The sequence below is a fragment of the Haliotis asinina genome, chromosome 6, assembly GCF_037392515.1.
Source record: "Haliotis asinina isolate JCU_RB_2024 chromosome 6, JCU_Hal_asi_v2, whole genome shotgun sequence".
Taxonomy (NCBI): Eukaryota; Metazoa; Mollusca; class Gastropoda; order Lepetellida; family Haliotidae; genus Haliotis; species Haliotis asinina.
The window spans coordinates 33206706-33230531 of record NC_090285.1 but is presented as its reverse complement, the minus strand read 5'-3'; the positions used below and the strand labels follow the sequence as shown (position 1 = coordinate 33230531).

Genomic DNA, 23826 nt, shown 5'->3' with positions numbered 1-23826 from the left:
TCCCTGATGATGATTGCACGCATTGGTTTAGGGGCATATAAATGACAAATGCAAACATTTCATACTTAATTGATTCTATGTCAACACAATTTAACTTTCCAGCCTACCATCTTCAACTCGAGCAAATGCGTTTTACTTCACCCCGATGAAGAAACCTAAGGATGGAAAATGGTACCTAGAGTCGCCCATGGGCCACAACACAATCCAGACAACGGTGAAGAGAATATGTGCTGAAGCCGGAATTGAAGGAAGGAAAACGAACCACTCGCTCAGATGCACTGCTGCTACCCGTCTCTACGAGGCAAACATAAGCGAGCAACAGATTTGTGAACAAACTGGTATGTAACTCAATGAATATCTGCAAAACACGAATGAAACTTGAAGTGACTGGGCCAAATTGCAATTTGGCGATTTTAAATGCTAGAACTTGTGATGTCAACATGTGTTATGGTTAACATGCCAAGATCCGGGTTCGAATCCCAATGATGGCCCCAAGCAAAGCGATTACAATATCATATAAATTGCTTTTCAAACGGTTATGTACAATTTGAAATGACTTATCAAGATGAATTCTTTTATTGTAGGTCACAAAAGCGAGGCAGTGAGGGTTTACAAGAGAACCAGTGATCAACAACAAGCAATGGCGTCAGATGTTCTCTCATGTTCAGCTCCAAAGAAAACTCAGACGTCTGCGACAGTGTCGGTTCCTACTTCAGAGGGAGATTCCGGTACAACACAAACTGTCGCTCACGGAAGTGTTACAATGACGTTCAATTTCAATTAAAACACTGTTGTCAGAGTTTTTGTTTTTCCTTTCCTGTGAATGCAGATTTCGGTGGCTGATCGCTCCAAACCGGTACTTTCGGGACGAGGGTTTACTCCTAGTAAAACCTGGGAATAGGTTTTACTTAAATCTAGTTAAACCTATTCCCAGGTTTTACATTGGGAGTAAAACCTCTTACCGGGTATTGGTGCAAGTAGAAAGGATAATGACCATTAAAGGCAGTGATCAGAATTAGGTTTATAAAGCACTTGCCCAAACACCAGTGGCATCTACATTTTGCATTGCGCCAATAGTTTGAAATTTATACAGGCAGAGTGGTTCCCACGGCTCCTAGCTTCTAGGCCTGCAGCATCCCAAGTCTTTAGGTCCTGAAATCAGGCTGGCAATGGATATTTCAAACACTGCACTGCTTGACAGAGGTACACCTACAACTAGACATAGTCAGTGTAAAATATGGTTTAAACCTATCTGTCTCTTTAAATATCGATCAGAAACTTTTAAGCGTCACTGAGCAGCAAAAGTTGGAAGGAATGCACAATCCAAATCAAATATTATCATAATTAAATGTTTCAACTACGAATGGCAGTCTGTGTGTTCCACTCTATAACATGAACAGTCATCTGGATGGGATGTCCAGAGTGAACCTGTATGAACTGCCAACAGTGGGTCAACTGGTACACCAGGAAGCGAGACCGTTTTAGTGAATGGTCGTTGGAGTGTTCCAGTCTATGACATGAACTGACCCAGCCACTCCGGTCATCTTGTGGTACACCAGGAATGGAGGTCCAGGGAGGAGAGGGTTGTCAGCTGAGTACACTGTGCAGGTCTTTAAGGCACAGGGGGACTCCCTCCAGCTGTATCGGAGCCCCAGGATAGTCTGCCCCTCCCCACAAACCAGGGAGTACAGTGTGATGCTGGTGGGGAGGGCAGACAAGATGGGGGTGGGGGTCCAGAATGTAATGCTGGAGTCGTTTACAGTGCAGAGAACCTGAAAATATGTACATAGTCATGTGAGACAAGCTTCAACATGCACCTTAACCTCCAGTTAACGATGGTTGAACATCTCATGCACATCAGGTATGCTTCAGGAAAAACAAATGTGAATACTTCACTCACACATACCAAAAGCAGCTTAATTAAATGAGTTTGAACAGTTGTGCAAGTTTAACACATGAGTCAGCAATACCCATGCATGGCTTGCGGTAAATATGTCTGTGCACATGGCAAAATAGTGCTTGATAGATAATCACACAAGATGTGCTGAGCTGTACTAAGATATTAAAAAATGGCCATAGCTCACCCTACGTCATCACGGGGCAGGTTGTTGTCACCTATGGCACCCAAGGCATATGAGGCATGTCACAAAGCTTGATCACTAAATCACAATTTTGAGTCCATCAGGGCCAATAGGTCGATAGACCTTGTGCTGGAATTCAGGTCCTACATAGAACTACTGCAAATGTCAGCTGATTTAACAGCTGATAAACTACATTATCAAACTTGGATCATTTCCAGCCTTATTCATTAGCATTAATCAAAGTGACATGCCACAGAAAAGGCAGAAGAAAAACATTTCTAAGTTAAGAACTTTGGAAATCATCCAGACATTGCCAATGTACAACAAAAAATTCCCTACTGAAATGAATAATTGGGTGACATTCCCAGATTACATTTATCTCAGTTTACCACAGCTTCATTTCGTTACTATTCTCGTAGCATTGCTATGTGGTAGCTGTGTATGGACAAGTAACTATTATGAAAATGACCAACTGATCTAGGGACTTACCTCAAATCCAACCAGGTTGTTGTACTTGATCTTCTCTGTGTACATCAGGGTGAGATTTGTTGGGCCTTCTTGTATGTGTGCAGGTAAAGGTCCCTGGGTTACCTCTTCTTGCTGGTTGTAAGCAACACTCATCCCACTGATGGCCAGCCTGGCCACAACATCCTGCTTGTCTCGGGGGTGGATGCTGAAACAAAGATGACCCACACTGACACATATGTCAGAGATACTCCATGGAAACATTTACTGTACTTAAATCAGGAACCTGAAAGTCCTGTGTCCAAAACCTCTATAATAATTCTGGTTCTGGCAAGTGACTTCAGAAAACACATCTGTAGTGCAGGATGCCTTCTATGTCAAACACCACCTTTGTTTATGGCCATCAGCCTCAGCCTCAATTAAGTGCTTGAACATATCTTGCCTCCACCATCTTAATAACATATCATATGAACACTTGGGGGTCTATTTTAAAACTGCCTGACTGAGCATGGTTTTGCAATGCTTTTAGCAATATTCCAGCAGTATATCACCAGAAATCAGCTTCATAAATTGATACAGGGCCTGATAAACTGACATTCATACAGAAGGTTTCATTGAAGTTCACTTAAACCTACCAGTAGAATGCCTGATCAATCTGGTTCATATTGTCACCAAAACCCATAACCATCAAATCATAGATCATTCTGGCATCCATAATTTATAAATAGATTTCAACCTTACAGAGGTCACTCAATCACCATGAAGATCCTTGGTACCATGTACCTGTGAAAAGGATACCTTTGTTACATATTAGGGTATAGAGGAGTCACCTTATTTGTTTATACAACTGTCTATGGCTGTTGAAAGGAAAACGTTCTTTGTCAAGGCCTGTTAGTTTCTCTGAGCCATTATGATCAGAAGTATGCAAAAGACATACAGCCGGCAGGCTGTAACAAATGATTGTAATTGCAGTGCAGGTTACTCCTAAAATTTCAGTTGCATGCTTCATTTTCAGAAGATGACACACTGAATATGTGCCATGCCATTAGTTCACTGTGATCCTCTATCCTGGGGAACTAAAACAAACGTAACTTACTCTGACTTCACCTCCCCAGTCCCACCTTGGTTGTGCTCACCTTCCATATGGAGAAGCAAAGTCGGGAAGATCCATGGCAACAGACATGAAGACATTCTTCATTCTGGGGTTGGGCACATAGCCGTAGTCAGCTGTCTGGTGCCACCTGATCTCTGGGAACCCCGGGTCAATACTGTCAGGTCTGTAGGCAGCCAACTACAACCAAATAATGTAATTACCTCATTGTATACTAGTGTTGGGAATTGACCTCTAAAGCCATAATCAATTATTGATGTCTTCTGTCAATCAATTATCGACAAATGATCGACTACAAGTATGGATTTATGAACACAACACCATGCAGCTGATGAGACAATTTCTATACAATCACTTGAAATAAAGATATGTCATATGGCCAAGATCATGTGACTGTATACCAGATCACTATTTTTATAGCTAAATGATATGTACGTCAATAATTTGTGTGTGAAAATAGACAAACGTTGAACTTTGTCATTCAGAATGACTATCCATTTAAGTAGATGTGACAAATATTAATAAAGCTGTGCATTTCAAACCTTGTTTGTGAAATCAAGGAGAATTGAGCCTTTTGCAAACACAAGAGGTTTTCTTGAAGCAAAACCATGTGGGAAAGTAAGCATTTTCAATCACTTGATATAATTTTAGGAGTATTCGCTGTGTTTACAACCATGTTTTCATAAGATATTACATTTACGAAACCTTAATCAATGCTTGCATACTCAAAGATATAAGTAAACATGGATCTAAATAATACATGTATCAACACTAAAACTGTTATTACGCTGCAAGCCACTACCTGCACAAGACGAAAACACCCGCTCACTCAGCAACTTATAAATACATTTGACTTCCTGTGCTATGTCCAAAATCCCGAGCCTACTTGCAGTTATTTGCATAAACACCTATCATCTTTGTGTTTATGAAGATAGAAAACGATGATATCGATTGAATTTTTTTTTCAATCAATTATTGAAGTTTGACTGTCAGGCGATCAACAAAACGATTATTGGATTGATTGGTGTACCAATATCTTATACACTAATACACTTAGAAAGTATTGTTGACAATGGAAAACACAGTTCTCCTGATAGTCCAGTTGTGATGCTGGGCAGTGTGTGTAGGTTCAAAAGTCTAACAAGCAACTTAGGGATCAAAGTCTTCCAGACAACATTACTGTGTAAAATTGCATTGGAATAACATATTCTTTTACACTCTTTAGTTCTATTATATGAGTGCATGTGTACCTGAACAAAGCCAAAAGGAAACACAGGATCAGTTTCTCCATCGGATGCGTTGTGGAACTTCTGTCTCCAGTCATCTATCATGCTGGGGAATGTACAGTTGTACTTGTGGATGTTCTTACCTTCATTTGATTCACCTACAGAGAGATTACAAGGATCATATTTGATATAGGCAGGTTAGCAAAGAAGTGCCACTGGGTGACAATATTCCTGTTACCGATGCCAACCTGAGAATAATCAGCTCTGGATCACAAAATCCAGTGACTGATGCAATGAACAGCATCATCAGGATATCATGATGTGTTTTCAGACACCTACATTATTGCTAACAGAACGTAGACTGGGTGATAGTCCAGTTTATAGAAACATGTTTAAGACAGAAAATAAACACTTCCTAAGTTATGATTATATGAATACTTTTAAATTAGGCGTGCACCTTACATTCCCCGTACATCAAATAAGCATCCTTGAAAAAGTCGTATAAGGTTTTCTGTGTTTTCATATTTTTCTATCATGTTTAGCACTTGCATTACAGAGACCTAAGAAAATTCCATGTGTTTGAAAACAACAATAGCATATTAGTGCGATATTAGTGTGATATTAGTGCGATATTAGTGCATGCTGATTTGATGATTTCAGCACGGATTTGTCCTAATTAGAATGTGATTACAGTTTAATTTAAACTGTTACAAAGTGCTTTGTTTCAGACTGTCTAAATTCTTGATGTGTTTCTGATTTTTTTCCTGTTACTGTCTGGATTCCACTGCTGCATGCATATGACATGCTGTTGTTCTAATGACAACATGTGGCATGTTTGACGTTCAAACTAGCATTGAAAGTTCAAAGCGCTCATCTTATTAATTCACTCAAATAACAGATAATGCTGAAAAATATTAAGTCGATGTTTGTTTAACAATCAAGGATCAATTGACAACCCAGTTATAAGGGGGACACAAATTGTAAAAGACTGATGATTAGGTCATTGCTGTATCGTCAAGCAAAAACAGAAGGTGTAATCACATGAACACTTTGGAACGATGTTCAGTTCAACAGAATCCATGGTCTTGCATTACTGCAAGGGATATTTGTGATAAAGAATGTGAAGCATGCCTTAATGGTTCACCTGCATATTCTGAAAAACACATATGAATCTGATCTTAATCTTGTTAATAATATTCAAATACCCTGATAAACCTTGTCTTTGTTCCGAGAACGTACTGTCAGTTAGTCGTGACTACCTTATCTATGCTTATTGTACTTGGCATTCTAACTTGCTTTCGTAGAAATCTTCTGAGACCTAAATTGTTGCATAGCACCATTTACCTTGATACCATATAGCTCCATATATGGTCATATTGAGGAGAGGGAAGACCATTCCATTCCAGAGAACAGAGGAGGCGCTGGGTCCCCCAAAGCCTGTTACTGGATCAAACCCTAGCTGATGGTCACTGAAATCCTTTACTCTGAAAATAAATACATAGAAAACATCAGATTGAGAAGAAATGGCTTTTACACAGCTCCAATATTATAGCTGTGATGTCCTAAGTTAAGGAACTATGTAAATAACCATCTGCATGTTTTTGATGCATGAAAAATGCAAATAAAAATGATAGCTCATGTTGTGAACAGCACCAGCTGTCATGTTTGCAGCTCTTAAACATTGCTGTTGTAACTGCCATGTCCAGACCACTGACTAAGTCAAAATGGCTGATGCTGAAACACTGAACACTCGAATATGTGTGCCAAATATAGATAGTTCTTGAGAAGGAACACATGAACAAACAAGACAGACACTTCCATCTAATTGATTGACTGTTTAATGCTGCACTCAACAATATTCCAGCTATATGGTAGAGGCCTACACAATCTAGTAATCAACAGCATGAAGACTGATCTACGCAATTGGGAACAGATGACATGTCAACCAAGTCAGGAAGCCTGACCACCCAATGCTGTTAGTCTCATGTTACAACAAGCATGGGATACTGAAGGCAAATTCTAACATGCAACTTCATGGGTCTCTTCATATTAACTAATAAATAACCAGTCAGATATACTTAAGTAGGCTGTAATGTACTGATCCATGGGGGCCAAACACAAGGTGATCACAATCCGTGTGTATGTCTCACACATGATCAAATACATGACACTGCTGTCAAAATGTCGTAAAACTAAACTCACTCACTCGCTGTCAAAATGTCTCTGTTTCATGAGGATGAAAAAGGTTAAAACATTCAACCTTTGATGTCTAACACCACACACAGCTACATGACTGTGGTTTGTAAACACTTTAGTCTTGACCAAAAACAAAGAGATCCACATTGTGAGAATCAATCTACACAACTGGGATACACTGACAAGCAATAGCCAGCGGGACCATTTCAATCCAGATCTTCATGGCTATGTTTACAGTCAACATTATCCAACATCAGGCAGGCGCTTTCCTTTGCTGCCAGCTTGTTTGATACAAAATCTACACGACATGGCCAGTATTACATACTCATCTGTTTCCTTGTCCAGTCCACACATGGCCAAAGCATCTGTAGATGACCATGCCTCCACTGGGGTCCCTCCCCAAGTTGTGTCGATCAGGCCGATGGGGTAGCCTAGCTTCTTGTACAGGGTTTTACCAAACAGCCAGCACACAGCAGAGAAGTACCTCCAAGGCTTTCCACCAACGGATGCTGTTCAAATAAAGTTTTAGCACATATGGAGTAAAGGATGTTTATATAGTGCACATATCCACAAGTCTAGTACATGCTCATGGCACTGTATTCTCCCTCGATCATTCGATGACATAACAACAGAACACCATATTATCAATCTCAACTCCCTGGGAACTACACAACTCTTCCAGCCACTAGACACACTGAGCTGTCTTTCCCATCCTTACAAGTTTCCCATTCACAGGTGGGCGGACTGGGACACATGGTCACAGTACTTTGTCAAAGTTTTACTGCACGTTGCTGTACCTACAGCTAGGCGTTTGCAAGTACATTGTATTCATGTGGCCATGATGTGGTAATTTACGAACAGATTAGTGGATTGTTTTAAGTGCACAGGGTTGTACACCATACTGAAACAACACTGAAAGAATCTGCACACAAAGTTGACTGCAAATTTCTTAACCCAGTCACAAGAGGGCTTGATCCCACTGATCACTGGCCTGGTGCCCTAGACAGCGTGATGGCCGTGTTTATAAGACATATAGTTCATCGAACTTCGGTAACAGGTACAGGAATCAGGGGTTAAAAATCTCTTTAAACAATTCTCACCAGGCCACAGAGCAACTTCAAGAAAGTGACTTGTCCTGACTTATTTTCCACTTGCCCTGACTCTTTGACAGAACCATGATAATGTTATTATTAAATAATAAATCAACATGGTGTTCGATGTTAATATTTACAGGACTATTTATCAAAAAGTGATAAAAAGTAAAGAAAGACATCCCTACTTCATTATCATTGCAACATTTAATAGCTACATTTGGAACAGATATGAAATTAAATCGAAGTTTAATTGCAGTTTGAAACCGTAGGTGGAAATTATCCAGTAGCCCACAACAAGTAAGATACTATTATTTTATTGCCTGAAATGAAAACTAATTTGTCCCGGGTATCAGACGATTGGATTTTTAACCCCCAGGAATGTCAGCGTCATGTACTGAATTATTGTCAGCACCACATACTGTAAGTGATAATTTGAACCAATAACTCTGAAATGAGCTTGGCAAACAAAGATAAGTTGGACCAACACAGAGAATACATTTACAAGAAGTAGGCATTGCACGGCAATCAGTAAACCCATTTGGTTTGTGAAAGGGACAACAGATGTCGGCTCACATGCACATGCAGTGCATGATGATGAAATTGATTTCGTGTGTAGCTGCACATGCCTTACTCATAAGACTCTCACGGTCGGTGTCGCAAGTCCGAAATACCATAACCTGGGGCCCCTTCACTCATAATGGAGAGTGCAAGTGGGCGGATCTCATACATGCTCATACAGGTTGATCATCAACTCAGTGCTCAACCTTGCTCTCCAATGGGAGAGTGATCAACACGTCCAGCCGCTTTGGTGATTCGCATGTGCTCTGACTGGTGAATGCGCATTGCTATTTCATGTGACTTCTCGTCACGTGACTAGTTGGCAGAATGAAAAATTAATATCTGTACAAACACTTGTCAGCAACAGCCCACTGTTGCCAGATGTCTTGGAGGTCAGGGATAGGGTGTGGTGAAATAAGATCACCAACGGTGAACAACCGGATGTCAGGGTAGTTGCCAGCATCAGCGATTTCCTCACTTGCATTGAATCCCTGAATCAAAACAGCAGTGTAATGTATACTATATGCCACTACTCATTCATAAACAGACATGGAGTAAACACCCAACACTGCATGAAAAATTATCTGGAGCTCTGTATTTGACAGACTATAACAGAAGTAACAAATCTGAGTAAAATATTTGATTGTCATCTTTTTCCAACACATACCTGGATCATAGTAAACTGCATGTTGGACTGCCCAGAGCACACCCAAACATCTCCAAACATCACGTCTGTCAGTGTGATTGTCTTCTCGCTGGATATGGCTGTGATCGTGAAGGGCCCGGCACTTGACTCTGCAGGGAGTTTTAGTTTCCACACGCCATAGTTGTAGAGCAGGTCAAGGTACACTTTGGTTGTGTAAATCCCTCTCTCGCTGACTTTGATGATGATTCTCTCACCAATGTTGGCAGCATAACCCCAGATGGTGGCTCTCTTGGGTGCCTTCTGTAGAACCATGTGACTGGCGAAGTAGGAGGCAAAGCTAAAAGACTTGGTAAGGCCTGGAAGTGAGGATGCTCTTCTCTGCTGTTCTAGCGATGCTGAAATTTGTAACTCATAAATGTTCAAAAGGTTCTACCTGTCATTTCCTTTGCAATCCATGCAAAAAGTTCCTTTAGCCCAACAGGTTGACATAAGAGATCACAAGACAACTAATTACCACTTAAACCCAACATTAAAAAGGGAAATTATTGCCTAGTATCAAGAAAGATCTTTGAACATTCTTTGAAAATATAGACAAATGGTTTCTGAGGTTGGTTTACGCTCCAACTAAGGTGGCCATTTTAAACTTTTTGTAATTGAGTAATTATTGCATAATATTGTATTAAACACCTGGCTGCAATGAAAAACACAATAATACTGATATAATCAACACATTAGAATCTTGTTTTTCAAATCAATGACAGACAGACAGACAGACAGACAGACAGACAGACAGACAGACAGACAGACAGACAGACAAATGGAATGAAGGGTGAGATTCATTACCATCACAAGTGACACAGATTGCAAAGTAAGTGATCTAGAATGGATGTAACTGATCATATTCAGTTTTTACAGAATGAAATTTTCACATCACCGTCTCATATATAGTTATAAGAATGTAATCTGTAAATATTTTGTAGTTATGAGAGAACTTGAACTAAAATTTGAAGATAATGCTAACATGTAACTGGAGGCCCCTCAAAACAAGTCTGACTCCCTTCAAAGCTTTACACTGGAGGTATCCTCCCAAAACGTCAACATCCCAAACCATCCACAGCTTATTACAATAACAATTCTGGTTGACTGCACACATTATAACTTACTGGTTACCTCTGTATGTAATGGTGTAGCCATCTAATCAGTAATGAATACAAACAATCACTAATAAAAGCTTGTACATTTTGCACTTTTGGTTATTAAACAAAATACATTAAAATAACGGTCTATCTAGAACACTAACATAATGGTTCCATAGTGGATCATCGTCAATCTATGATGTGGTTAAATAGTCATTAAACTCTCCTCTCAGGGAACATCTAGGGTAGCATCCATCATCTCTAGTCAGGTATCTTGGACAGCATCAGCATGAAGCGAGGCAAAACCACAAGCTGTTCTCACCCATTTTCTCATATCAACATCTGCCTTGTATGTCACAGACTGACCCAGCTGTTGTGTTTTCCTCCATATAGCTTGACCGTAATGAAAACTTCCACTTCATCATCATACAAAGCAAGCATCTGTGCAATGTCTTCTCACACCCTCTTTCTTATGTTGTTCATGAATCTGATGTTGTTGGCATCTTCTTGGAGATAGGTGTGTCCAGTAGAATTCCACAAAAAATCATCTCTCTGGTACATCTCTCATAAGACCTGATACTTGAACATTTCCAATGTACTGTATTGTCCAAAAGTAGTTTTCTACTTTTAAAGATATTTGCTAGCTAGTTTTAAACAATTTTGTGATAATCTTGTCCTTTTACTGTCCTTCGTTGACAGGGTCTTACATATTGTATGTATGTATTATGCATTTAGAACTACTGGCTAGTGACCAGTTATCGCTGCATACCAATTATCGCCAATACCTGGCTGTAGCACTTGCACAGACAGTTTTACTTGTACTTCCATAGCATTTCACACATTGACACATCAAAAAAAACCCCAATAGTTTACATTGTAGACGTTAAAAAAATATGAATCGCTCGGAAGGCGAGGTCCAAACACGTCAGGGTATGTCACGTGACCATTAGTGTGTTCACATGAAATTTCATAAATGATGAGAATTGAATGAAAATCATCCATGCTGTGTTGTGAATCTATGACTTGACAATTCAGTCCAGAAAAAGTGCAGATTTTAATTTGTCTGAACATACCGTAGATGCAAACATTCCATCACTTAAGTCTGAATTAACCCAAACTTCCATCTCTGTTTAATGGACTCGACAGATACCATGCAGATGATACTCACAAAATATAACTGTCAATTTTCACTTTCATCTTTTCGTTTTTCCCCCAAGAAAACAAACATAGCGAAAATAGCAAACTACAATTCGAAATCTCAACTATCATAAGTTAAACCCAGCGGTGACATCTACGTACTCTTATCGGCATATATCAGCACCCGTCAACATTCACAGGGAGAGCGAGTTTTGTTCCTTCAAATTTCTTTTTTTTAAAAACAAATTCCAATTTTGAAACTTCTTCAATATGTCAAGGTTTGAAACGCGATAGTTTTATTACCAAGTTTATGTCAAATTAGGTGAATAGCATCACATGAAAAACAATCAGGTGATCAGGATCGTTATCTGATGTTTCAGTTCAGTGCACATCCTGGGTTATCCTATTACCTAAGGAGGGGATATGAGGATCAAAATTGTTGTTTTAACAGTGTGTCGTAGTATTGAGATGTGGATGCTTTGTGCTGTGGACATTTTGGGATAGAACCTACTGGACTGGTATTTTACATGTAGCGGGCACAAAATTTCCGAGTCCCGTGCTGGGATTCGAACGACAGACCTTCTGATCCGAAGTCAGACGCCTTGTCCACATGACCAAAGAGGTCAACCCCGTCAGCAAGCTGACAAGGTAAGGAGGTCATCTGTGGGATGACTCCACGCCCTGCTACATACACACAAACATATCTGACTCTGAAAGAAAATATTATGTCTCACCACAAAGGTTGTATTTTCAGAAAATGATACCTTCCTTAACTTTTGTCATATTAAGCACAGTTAATCTTTCAGCACTACACTACTGAAGAAAAGCCTGGATTGGTGACAACTGAAGAAATATTCTTCACATTGTGCAATCTGGGTCAACAAAACATCTCACTGTGGTCTGCTTTGTTGATCTTTATCAACCAGAACAGAAGAGAGAGTCAAGTATGTAACACCAGGGAACTTCCTTCTTCTAAAAAATTGTGCTTGGATACAAGATATTTTTCTTTACATGAATAAGTTACCATTTCATAACTGGTAAAAACATTCATGAATGCATTCTGATGCTGTTGGCAAAATCTGTTCACGTACCAATACATTCTGAGAATTCATAAGGAGAACTTTAATTAATTCTGTAAAGATACATACATACATACATACATACATACATACATACATACATACATACATACATACATACATACATACATACATACATACATACATACATACATACATACATACATATATATATATATAACTGGATACAAGATATTTTTCTTTACATGAATAAGTTACCATTTCATAACTGGTAAAAACATTCATGAATGCATTCTGATGCTGTTGGCAAAATCTGTTCACGTACCAATACATTCTGAGAATTCATAAGGAGAACTTTAATTAATTCTGTAAAGATACATACATACATACATACATACATACATACATACATACATACATACATACATACATACATACATACATACATACATACATAACTGGATGCACGGATAATAATAATAATAAAAAAATAACTTACACACGATTTCTCCCATATTTTTTGACATCTGTTCTATATAGTGTCCAGAGGCAGGCCATGATGCGCTAACAAAAATGCATCCCAGAAACAGGTTTTTAACGAACGCCATTGTGAGCTTCGAACCCAGTGTCAGCCTATTTACGCTCAAGCAGCTACTATTACCAAACTGTCAATCTTCGGTTACCACGCCACATACGGGTTTACTTTGCGGAACACAAACAGATTGTTTCACTATTAAGACAGCTGACAGAGCAGATCAGTTCCTTCGTGCCTGGTACGATGGCAAAGTCACAAGTGCTCTTCAAGTCTGAATATCACCATTAAGATTTTTAACACAGGCTATTTTCATCTCGTGACACGAATGTGTTTTGAAGTTGCCTCCCCTGCTGGTCTAGTGTATTTCGACGACTGAACTTAAATTGTTTGAAAACATGTTCTTCGTTTACTAACATGCCCTCAAAAGTTAGCATTGAATAAAGACACTGGTACATTCGCGTTGTCCTGCAAGTCATTTGTCCAAGTTAAGATGTCTTCTTCAAATGATATTGCTTGCAATGAACGAAATCTACTTCACATGTATTCCTACAAAATTCAAATACAGAAACGTTGCATAAGAGCTTGTGGCAGTTACGCGTACCAAACAGAAGTGCATGTTTCACGTTGAACCTCATTTGCATTCTAAACTAAGAAAAATATGTTGCATATAGATTTTTTAAGTGTGAACAAAACGGTTTTAATACGGTTTCGTCGAATTAAACAGGTTTCGACATTGCCTACATTAATAAAACTTAAAAACAGATAGTTATACAAATTCAAAAGAACGGATTTGTGAAGTATGTAACTGTGGTTGTGAATCAAGCAAGAATCGCGTATTGTAATATTTTATCTGCGTCAGATTTACTACACAAGAATTACTTTGTACACCAAAAGTGCACGTGACAGAAGTATAACGCAGTTATATCTGCTGATAACTTTGAAACTGTTGGGCATTTGGAACTTGAGGTGTAGGGGGCGATGGCATACAGCCAGCCAACCATTATGATGATCATGATTATTTCATATACGTATGATTTCGCAAAAGTGTTATGTGTTATTTGTGTCACTATCGAACACCTTGTCTTGTTTGTTTTAATGTATACCTTACAGCTGTTTGTGCAATGATTACAGGTAGTCAGTAATAAGTGGTTAAGTGTTTATGTTGTGAGTATATATAGTCAACCATGCAACTGTTTGCGTAATGGTTACAAGAGGTTAAGCAGAGTCATGGGGGTCGATTACACTAGTCAGTAATCTAATTAGTTGTGATTTGTCTCATGACTCAGAATGTTATATGGGGCGAACATTTCAAACGCCAATTCATACTAGTAACCATACTTGTGTATTGAGGATGAGGAAATGAGTCCTGCTGCACTCCTGACCACGTGCTCACGAATCTATGGCTCACTTCGCCAGTGGAAGGATTGCACTGGAATGTCCATGGTGTGTGAATTGTGAACATTTGAACCACTTACAAATATTTAATCACGTGTCAACTGTCGAGGGTATGATGATCAAAATATAGATTATTACGTTTGTTACTATTTACATATGGATATACATATAAATAAATAACAATAAATATTAACATAATGACACATATAAAATCTAGTTTGTATGTTCTTTTTCACCGATGGCACTTTTGAATAGCCTATGCCTCGTTTGACTTTACTTTGGCCCTTTTGACCTTTTCAATTTTAACCTCTTGTCCTACGGCCCTTTTCACACAGCACTTCCATGCAGAGGATCTCTGAAAGAGCTAGGTCTTGCATATATTTATTTTTTTTTTTAAGGTTCGCACCTGGAGTGCAGATTTTTCGGAACGTATACCCTGGAGATATTGAGGATGACAAAACTGAAACACGAAAAACGAAAAGAAAAACCGGTATATGAGAATAATTACCGCCATAACAATTTCTATGATATTCCCTTAGCAAAATATCATTAGCAAATTCAAACATACCAAGAACAAAAGTGCGCAGTGTATAATATTAATGACACTTCTTACTCTGTTATGCACTGAAAAACAATAAAAAAAATCCACCTAAAAAATTACAAATTACAAGTTTTGTCATCATCCGCGAATTCTACAAATTCTGCCTCTCGAATGAGGCCATTCAACTAGGCTCCGTCTCTACATGTTACAAAAGTTGACGCATCGTTGGAATCCGGCTAGTACAAGATATGGTTTATTTTTTCATTTACTTTTCATAATATTCTGCCGAACTGACCGTCCCAAATGCCAACATTTCCATTGTGTACATACTAAAAATCTTTCACTGAAAGAAACTATAATGTGTACGGTGTTGCTAGGGCAACGGTTGCTGAGTTCAACACCCGGCTCTTACGATTCTTGTTTACAGAAACGTATCGTTGCTATCAAAGTTGTTTTTTCAACAGATTCTATCTACCATTTTGACTTCGAGCACCTTCGTGCTACTGAAGATAGGTTTGTAGATGGTATTTTGTACATAAACAGTTTGTTTACTTACGAAATGCTTTCAGATTTGCCATTCTTGGCACAGTAAACAAAACGGGCCACTCTTGACAACCAGCGGTAAATACATGTATTTAATATGTTAAGGTCTGTTTTGAAGTCTAATCTCTTTAGATTATTGCTGAAATATACATTCTATAACTTTCCAGCTTGTTTCCACAAAGGTTAGGAGTATTTCAGTCCAAAATAGAGCCACTATGGCTGCTTTGACGCATAAACTGTCTTCAATGTTCTCATGGTGTCCCACTGTAGGTCTATTACGACGAAGGCTGACCCAAGCCCGTAGCTAAAGACGAATTAAATTTACTTTCTGTATTTGTAAGAATGTGTATGCAAGTTATACACAAAGATCTACTGGAAAGGTGACGCGTGGGCTAAAATGCCAGTGATTTTTGTAAGTTTAAAAACGCCCTCTGAATAACCATAAAATGTTGTCTAGTGATATTTTCCAGCAAGTAGGCAAATGTTTATGGTGCAGACAGTGAATCACACTTCAATATTTTCCGGTTCCAGTGGAAAATTGGGGGCGTTTTGAGGAATTTAAAAAGATTTCTCACTAGGCACTAATCATTGAACATATGACCAGATTGGGTAAACCTCGGGGAATACATGCAGACAGCAGACTGAAAATATCGGGTACATTGATTTTAGGGCTATCCTCTCTGCATTTATTTACATATTAAGTGACAATAAATGTAATGAATAAAAAACGTTTTAATTCAAGTGAAACTGTATTGATCTAAGGGACATAAGATCGTACCACTGCTAATATTCTGGAAAATATAAGTCAGAAAATGTTTGTTGTTTACCATCTTTATTTCCACAGAATATATATAGAGAGAATACATTCACATCAACATACATCCACAAATCCCCATTCATGCAATGCATAAATCTTTGCAATATGTTTTGAACATCTTATCATTGTATATCCAATGGTGGTAATATTGATTTAAGAAATCAAAGTTTACAATTTGTTTATCTGCCATAATTTTTTCAGTAAGTAGACTGTAGCTATATGACAAGAAGGTAAAGAACTCACTGGTACTGCATGTAGAGTAAGCAATATACTTGGTAGCCCCACAGTATTTTGACATGTCCCTTCCTATATGTTTGAAATTTGGATCTTGTTCTACTTTCTGTTCATATTTCACTTGTTTCACAAGAAGATATATTGCATTTAAAGAATTATTATTTCCTCCTTTAATTCCAAGTGTGATGTTTGCTGATGTAAGATCAATGTTGCCTTTAGTTACAGTCATCAGCCATCTGGTCAGTCTCTCTAAATCTCCCAACAACAGTTACAGAATAGATGGACAATTGTTTCTAATTCTTTTCATTAGAATGAACATATAGGAGTGTCTTTTAGACTGATTTTATTTAAGAAAATGTTTGTAGGTATAATATTGTATAATTACTTAAAATGTAACCAATTTAAATTATTACTTATTGTACATCGATTTGTCATCATATATACGTTTTGTAACATTGTGTTATGATACTGTTTCAAAGGCTATTTCCCATTTTTGGGCAAATGTTCTATTTTAATTGGGGGCTAGAGCATGAGGAAAGGTAAAGTTTTGGAAGCTTTAACACTTAGACTAAGTTTGGATATATTGAATGATAAGTGAGAAATAGGTAGTGTTTTGGAAGAATGATTTGTGTTCTCTTTAAGCAGGCTATTATGGAAGATTTGATACTGTGATATCATAAGATATTTGTTTGGACTTGATACATTTCTTTTGGTTCTTCATAACTACAGAATTCGTTGTATACGATTCATTAAATCAGAACAAAATGTATGCCTGTATTGTACCAATTGTTTTACGAAAATTGTCTGGTTATCTATGTTAAACATATAACTAAACCAAATACATTGCTTTAACATCTCATTTCAGTTTAATGTCTTATATTGTTATTGTAAATATGATGCTCCTGTAGAGATTACATCTCTTGAAAAAGGATTTCATATGTAAGGTTTTATGTAATTTTCTACATACACAGGACCAGCTAACCAAAGTCATTTGTAGTTAGGTAACCAGTATTCAACTAATGCTTTTCATTTGCAGCTGCTGTAATACGTATAATCTCTATATCCATAATATTTTATGTGTATAAATAATGAGTGGGACACAAATTCCCCCATATTCAGGTGACATAGCTAATACATCTCTTTAAAATTTTATCTAGTTTGTCTTTCCATACAAATTTGAAACACATTTAACTAAATTTATCTATCATTTCATCTGGGGGTGATGGAATTGAGGAAAAAAGATTATTTAATTTTGAAAGTTATAGTAGTTTCAAAAGGATATTTCTCTCATTTGGAGTACATGTGTTTTTATTGACCATACCTTCTTTCCATTTTCTAACTTTTTACACTGAAACATGAAAATATGGTCAATATTTACAAAACATCTATGTTTAGGAAATTAAATCTAATCTTTAAATACTGAAGAGACATTAACATGTCATGGAAATTAATTTCATATATACATTGTTGACAGGTTCCTGACCAGCTTGGAGTATTACCTGGATTCTACAGTATATCCTGTGTTTCACTTTGATCAGTGGTGTAAAGATCAACTGTACAGGTATTATGACCTTAACAACACACATTATCTCTGGCTCAGAATTCCAAACCAAGTTCCAACCCTAAACATGAGCATTCCCCATGTCCAATACAAGTACACTAACTTTTACATTCATCAAGGCAGGGTTACTGACTGATTGTCTTTCACTCAAGACATACAGAATAACTTCGATCCAAAGTTGCCAAAAACATGTTGCCAAGACCATTTGTCACTTGCAATGTCCCTGTATAAAGATGCAAGGTATCCATTTAAACAACTGTAGCAATGCTTGTACAAGTCTACCAATGCCAGTATATCTCCCATTTTGTGAAAAAATCAAAATATATCCGTAATTGATACTTCAGAAGCACAAGATGCTGTGTGCCAGTGAGAGTTGGATGAATCTGGATGATCCCTCGTGCCCTGACACTCTTACTCCCCTCCCCTCCAGTCTTAGCAGCACAAGCCCAACACATCCCACCCCGCGATCCTCAGTCTTCCGCACTAGCACCCTTGAACAGTATGAACAACCTCTATCATTCCCACCTTGTATCTCAAGTGAGGATCTGTATAGTCAGGATGATGGTATTACCAGTCCTACTGTTGGTTTCTTTTGTTCGGGATATCCTCACTCTACTCACACTAATAATTATACGTCTTTGGGTTTTGTAGTGAGCAGACCTATATTGCCCCACCCAGGTGTCCTGCCCTTGCCAGGGAATACATTTACAGATGTATTGCACAGTCCAAGAGATATGTCTCTCCCACGCAGCACCGGGGCAGGTTTAACCTCAGTTAGCAGAGAGATTGTATCTTCATTCTCTCCTCTTACTGTCTGCAGTGAATCAAGACTCAGCCAGACCTCAGTTGGTGGACATTTGTATGATTCCACGTGCAGGCTTATTTCCCACAGCACTGAATGCAGCATACATACAGCGACTGTCAGCCAGACTTCATTGAAGAGAATACCTCATGAATCTATGAACATGCCTGTTTCTGTTTACAGTGAATGCAGCCTAGATCAAGGATCACTCAGCCAGACCTCGTTGGACAGCGATCTGCTGATTTGTAGTGATTCCAGCCTACATCCAGGAACACACAGTCAGACCTCACTGGAAAGCCATCTTCATGGATGTATTTTTAGGCCTCTGCAAGTTTGTAGTGATTCCAGCCTACATCCAGGAACACTCACTCAGATCTCATTGGATGGAGATCTTGCTGAATGTGTTTTCAGGCCTCTGCCAATTTGTAGTGATTCCAGCCTAGATCCAGGAACACCCAGTCACACCTCATTGGACAGCGATCTTCATGGATGTATTTTTAGGCCTCTGCCAATTTGTACTGATTCCAGCCTTGATCCAGGAACACTGAGTCAGACCTCATTGGAAAGCGATCTTCATGGATGTATTTTCTGGCCTCTGCCAGTTTGTAGTGATTCCAGCCTACATCCAGGAACACTCAGTCAGACCTCATTGGATGGAGATCTTGCTGAATGTGTTTTCAGGCCTCTGCCAGTTTGTAGTGATTCCAGCCTAGATCAAAGATCACTCAGCCAGACCTCGTTGCATAGTGATCTTGATGGATACATTTTCAGGCCTTTGCCGATTGGCAGTGACTGCAGCCTAGATCTAGGAACACTAAGCCAAACCTCACTTAAGAGAAGATGTGATGATTCCATGAACATGCCTGTTTCCATTTCCAGTGATTGCAGTCAAGATCAGTACACCCCTGGGCCTCTTTCTGAATGCAGCCTCGATCAACCAACAATGAGTCAGACCTCCCTGGATACTCATCTTAATGGATCCATGAATATGCCTGTTTTCATTTACAGTGAATGCAGTCGTGATCAAGCAACAATCAGCCAGACCACACTGAAGAGAAGACTTGATGATTCCACGAACATGTCTGTTTCCATTTTCAGTGAATGTAGCCTCAATCAAGCATCTATCAGTCAAACCTCCCTGGATACACATCTTGATGGATCAATCTCTGGGCCTCTCTCCCAAACCAGTCTACCTAGTCAAGCATCAATCAGCCAGACATCCCTGGATACACAACTTGACGAATCCATCTCTGGGTCTCTTTCTGAATGCAGTCTTACTTATCAATCAACAATCAGCCAGACCTCATTAGCTGGGGATTTAGATTCAACCATCTTCAGACCCATTTCTATGAGCAGTATATACAGCCTGTCAGAAGTAATCAGCGAGACATCTGTTGGTGAAGATTTCTGTGAATCCATCCTCATAGCCTATTCCTTTCAGCTGTAAATCCTGTCAACATGTATCAGGCAGAATGAATAGAAGTTTTTGAAATACATCTGTTTGTAGAGAATTTTATTCTTTTTGTAGGATTATGTGTATTTGTATTGGCATGTTGGGAAATAAGTCTGCTGACCAACGATTTCAACAAAACTAAATGCTGTTCTGACATTTCTAAAATATGGTTGGTTTCCACATTTCAGGGCTCTTTCAGATTTCTACATCCCGATTTCTTGCATTACTTATTCCCAGAGTAATAGTGAACTTTGCAGGAACATTGACTCACACTGACTTGCTTTGTTTCAACCACTAATTATGTGTTAACTGGTGAAGGATCAAAATAAGGATTGATTTTAACTCCGGCATTACTTCGTTCAGTACTGGTGAAACCTTTTGTACTTATTTATCATTCAAGGGAGGGTTGGCAAGGGAACACCAAATGACAAGAGTGAAGACTGGTGAAACTAAGGCAGTTTAAGAAGCTGGCATTTACCGATGAAGCAATTTAGCACCAGATTACTGATCTACTGATTAACTACGCTGACCATATATGTTTTCTGTCTTGTTTCTGTTGTATAGGAAGGCAGCATTGATAGTTGAAAAGCATAATGCATTTTGTGTAATACTATCAAGTGATCTTGAGAACATTTTCTTTGCAGTGAAATTTTTTTTCCTTTCTTTTTTACACTGCAAAAACCACTGCCCAGTCTCAGGTTAAGTTTTGTGAATCTGTCTCCTTTACTTGCACTCCTGCTTGGCTGATTTGTGTCTGTAATCACTAATCAGTAACAACATGTTGTTCTTGGTGCAGAGAGGAATGAAGTGGAAGGATGCACAGTCACAATCCATGATGATGGGCTCCATCCACATGGTCAGGGCATAACCACATACTTGTTGCTGAAGGTCGTCAGTATGGATGGATCCAAGATTTTATTATTGGCACAAAGTGGAATGAAGTGGAAGAACACAGACACAATACTATGTAGTCAGTGCAGCTATATGGCCTGGACATGGCCACATACTTTTTGCTGTAGAGCCCCAGTCTGGATGGAGCCAAGATGCAACCAATTGCCATGTACATATTGGCCTAAAAACACCATGCCCCCGTCAGTAGTAGCTGTTCAAGGTTTTGCAACCATAGCCACAATTTAACCCTGACGGTGGTGGCTGAAAAACCATTTGCAAGAGTAAATGTAATTCTGACACGGCTGTGGCAGCATGCCACAGTGCTGTTGCGATATTATTTGCCATTTGGCAAGGGAGTGGTTTTTGTAATGGTAGCTGCAGTTTTTGCAATTGAGTGGTCACTTCCACAATGCTGTTGCAACACCAGGCAGTGGTAGTTTCCACATATGCTGCCTATGCTGGTAAGCAGCAGTTGCCTCAGTTGACACTTAGTATCTGCTACCTTATATTGCAGTATATAAATGTTTCTTAAGATTAAAGACATCCTTGTCTGTTGGATATTGGAAAAAACTTAGCTTAATCTATATATAATTCGTCACTGAGCCCTAACCATGTACAAGGCAAAGAAGGAAGAATGAAGCTTGCCCTCGTCATTGCTCATTGGTATTCATGTTCCAAGGACAGGAGGAATCTGGCCGTAAGGGAGAGAAGAATTCCAGATCAAGTGAACAAGAAAGCGGATTTATTCTATGCACTTGTGATCAAGGAACAAAAAGCAATCAGCTACAAGCTATCACAAATTGGGAATATGGATGAAATGCTGTAAATGTTAAGGGAGCTAAGATCATATTGGTGAAAACAAGGGGAAATGAAAAACAACATTTCACTGTAGTGCTTGCACGTATTTCAGATGGAACAAAACTGAAGCTCATGATTGTTTTCGAACAGAGTGATACTCAAGTGATGGATGGATGAGACTTTGGTGAACAGATGGATTGATGGTGTGTGGTCTGTGAGACCAGGTGGTATTGGAGGATGCAAGTCACTTGGTGGAAAGGAAGACACAACAGGCCATTACACCTGGTTGATGAACATCGCTTCTACAGCTACAGCTATGTGTCATTGAACAAGCATTTCAAACCAAATGTTCGCAAAAAGTGTTTAGAATGGATGATGTATGCCAAACACCCCTGAACTAAACCAAACACTATGGGGATGTTTGTTAAAAATGAACATTCAGAAAAAGTGGTCAGAAGGATGGTGGATGGCGAACACAACTTCACTCACTGAATCCAACACTGTGCGGAGAGCTCCACTTCATGAGGTGGTAAGATGGGTCAAGGAATCATGAGATGAAATCTCAATGGACATGGTCATGAACTCATTTCTCAAATGTGGCATTTCTCAAATGTGGCATTTTTACAGCTGAGGACTTTAAAAATTAAATCGCCAGACAATCAAACATGCTCTGCACTTAAGCATAGTTGCACATGTGTCATGAAAAAATGTCATTATCAGTTTTTACAGAAAAAGTAAAGTAGTCCACGATATACACATCAAAGCCTGATGTCACAAGGTGACGTCACAAACAGCTGACATTCAGAATCGTCCATCAAGGAAACTACCAAATACACTTGAGCTCTATGTCCGACAAAATTTTCCAGGAAGGTGGCTCTCACAAGGCATATGCATAAACACACCAATGCTAGACATGCCTGTATGATCTTCGCCAAAAATTACAGTTGCAAGGACTACAGCATGGCACATATCTGTCGCACCCATGGATCTGACCTTGATGCGTCAGAGTATTGGAAAAAGATCGGCCCCACTACCTCACAGGCCAAACCGGCATCTACAACCCAAGCCGTTACCCATACCATAAAGTGCCTCTGGAAACACCAAGCCGCCAGTCAAGCAGTACATACTGCATTCACCTGAGGAAGATTAATTAGATTTAATCAATCAGTCCGAATACACAATGAATCTATGCCGCATTACTCCAACAGGGATTGCCCCTCTACACGTAACTCAGACAGCAATTTTTAACTTCCCAGGAAGTCAAACCCACCAAGAACCTTCCACAGAATATGTAGACTCCCCAGTACTGCAGCTTTCTGCATTACCCAGCGTCAGAAGGGCTGTGCTCCCAGTGGACAACCCAGGCACTCTCCTCATCTGTGCCAAGATTTCAGCTCTGGTAATAAACCATGGGCACTGAGAACAGTGGATGACAGTGTACTTGGGATGCAAGCAAGACATTTCAAAGGCAAGGTCCATGCTTTTCCTGAATCTTGCAAATCACATTGCTGTCAAAAGGGACAGTGAGGAAATTCAGTGATATGAATTCATTGGCGTATCAAAAAG

At 39.0% G+C, this 23826-nt stretch overlaps 2 protein-coding genes across 2 annotated transcripts; one reads left to right on the top strand and one right to left on the bottom strand.

Annotated features, from left to right (window-relative positions):
- Nucleotides 1-560: 560 nt before the first annotated feature.
- On the bottom strand, nucleotides 561-13578 carry LOC137287176 (sialate O-acetylesterase-like). Its single transcript, XM_067819346.1, has 10 exons — nucleotides 13190-13578; nucleotides 9399-9772; nucleotides 9084-9222; nucleotides 7405-7588; nucleotides 6228-6367; nucleotides 4908-5041; nucleotides 3683-3837; nucleotides 2571-2754; nucleotides 942-1772; nucleotides 561-891 (listed from the first exon to the last, which is right to left on the bottom strand). The coding sequence occupies exons 1-9, from the start codon at nucleotides 13296-13298 to the stop codon at nucleotides 1482-1484; spliced, it is 1710 nt and encodes a 569-aa protein (XP_067675447.1). The 5' UTR covers nucleotides 13299-13578; the 3' UTR covers nucleotides 561-891; nucleotides 942-1481.
- Nucleotides 13579-18669: 5091 nt separating this feature from the next.
- Nucleotides 18670-20565, top strand: LOC137287801 (uncharacterized). Its single transcript, XM_067820190.1, has 3 exons — nucleotides 18670-18863; nucleotides 19890-20015; nucleotides 20136-20565. The coding sequence occupies exons 1-3, from the start codon at nucleotides 18670-18672 to the stop codon at nucleotides 20563-20565; spliced, it is 750 nt and encodes a 249-aa protein (XP_067676291.1).
- The last annotated feature ends 3261 nt before the right edge of the window (nucleotides 20566-23826 follow it).

Bases quoted from the DNA above. Each gene is read 5' to 3' on its own strand.
- LOC137287176 (XM_067819346.1), bottom strand. From the start codon at position 13,298: ATGGCGTTCGTTAAAAACCTGTTTCTGGGATGCATTTTTGTTAGCGCA. The intron at 5,042-6,227 runs GTAAATGGTGCT...ATCTCTCTGTAG, and splicing joins TGGAGCTATATGGTATCAAG to GTGAATCAAATGAAGGTAAG. The intron at 1,773-2,570 runs GTAAGTCCCTAG...ACATATTTTCAG, and splicing joins ACAACCTGGTTGGATTTGAG to GTTCTCTGCACTGTAAACGA.
- LOC137287801 (XM_067820190.1), top strand. From the start codon at position 18,670: ATGCTGTGTGCCAGTGAGAGTTGGATGAATCTGGATGATCCCTCGTGC. The intron at 18,864-19,889 runs GTATAGTCAGGA...ATACATTTTCAG, and splicing joins TGTATCTCAAGTGAGGATCT to GCCTTTGCCGATTGGCAGTG. The intron at 20,016-20,135 runs GTACACCCCTGG...CAGTGAATGCAG, and splicing joins AGTGATTGCAGTCAAGATCA to TCGTGATCAAGCAACAATCA.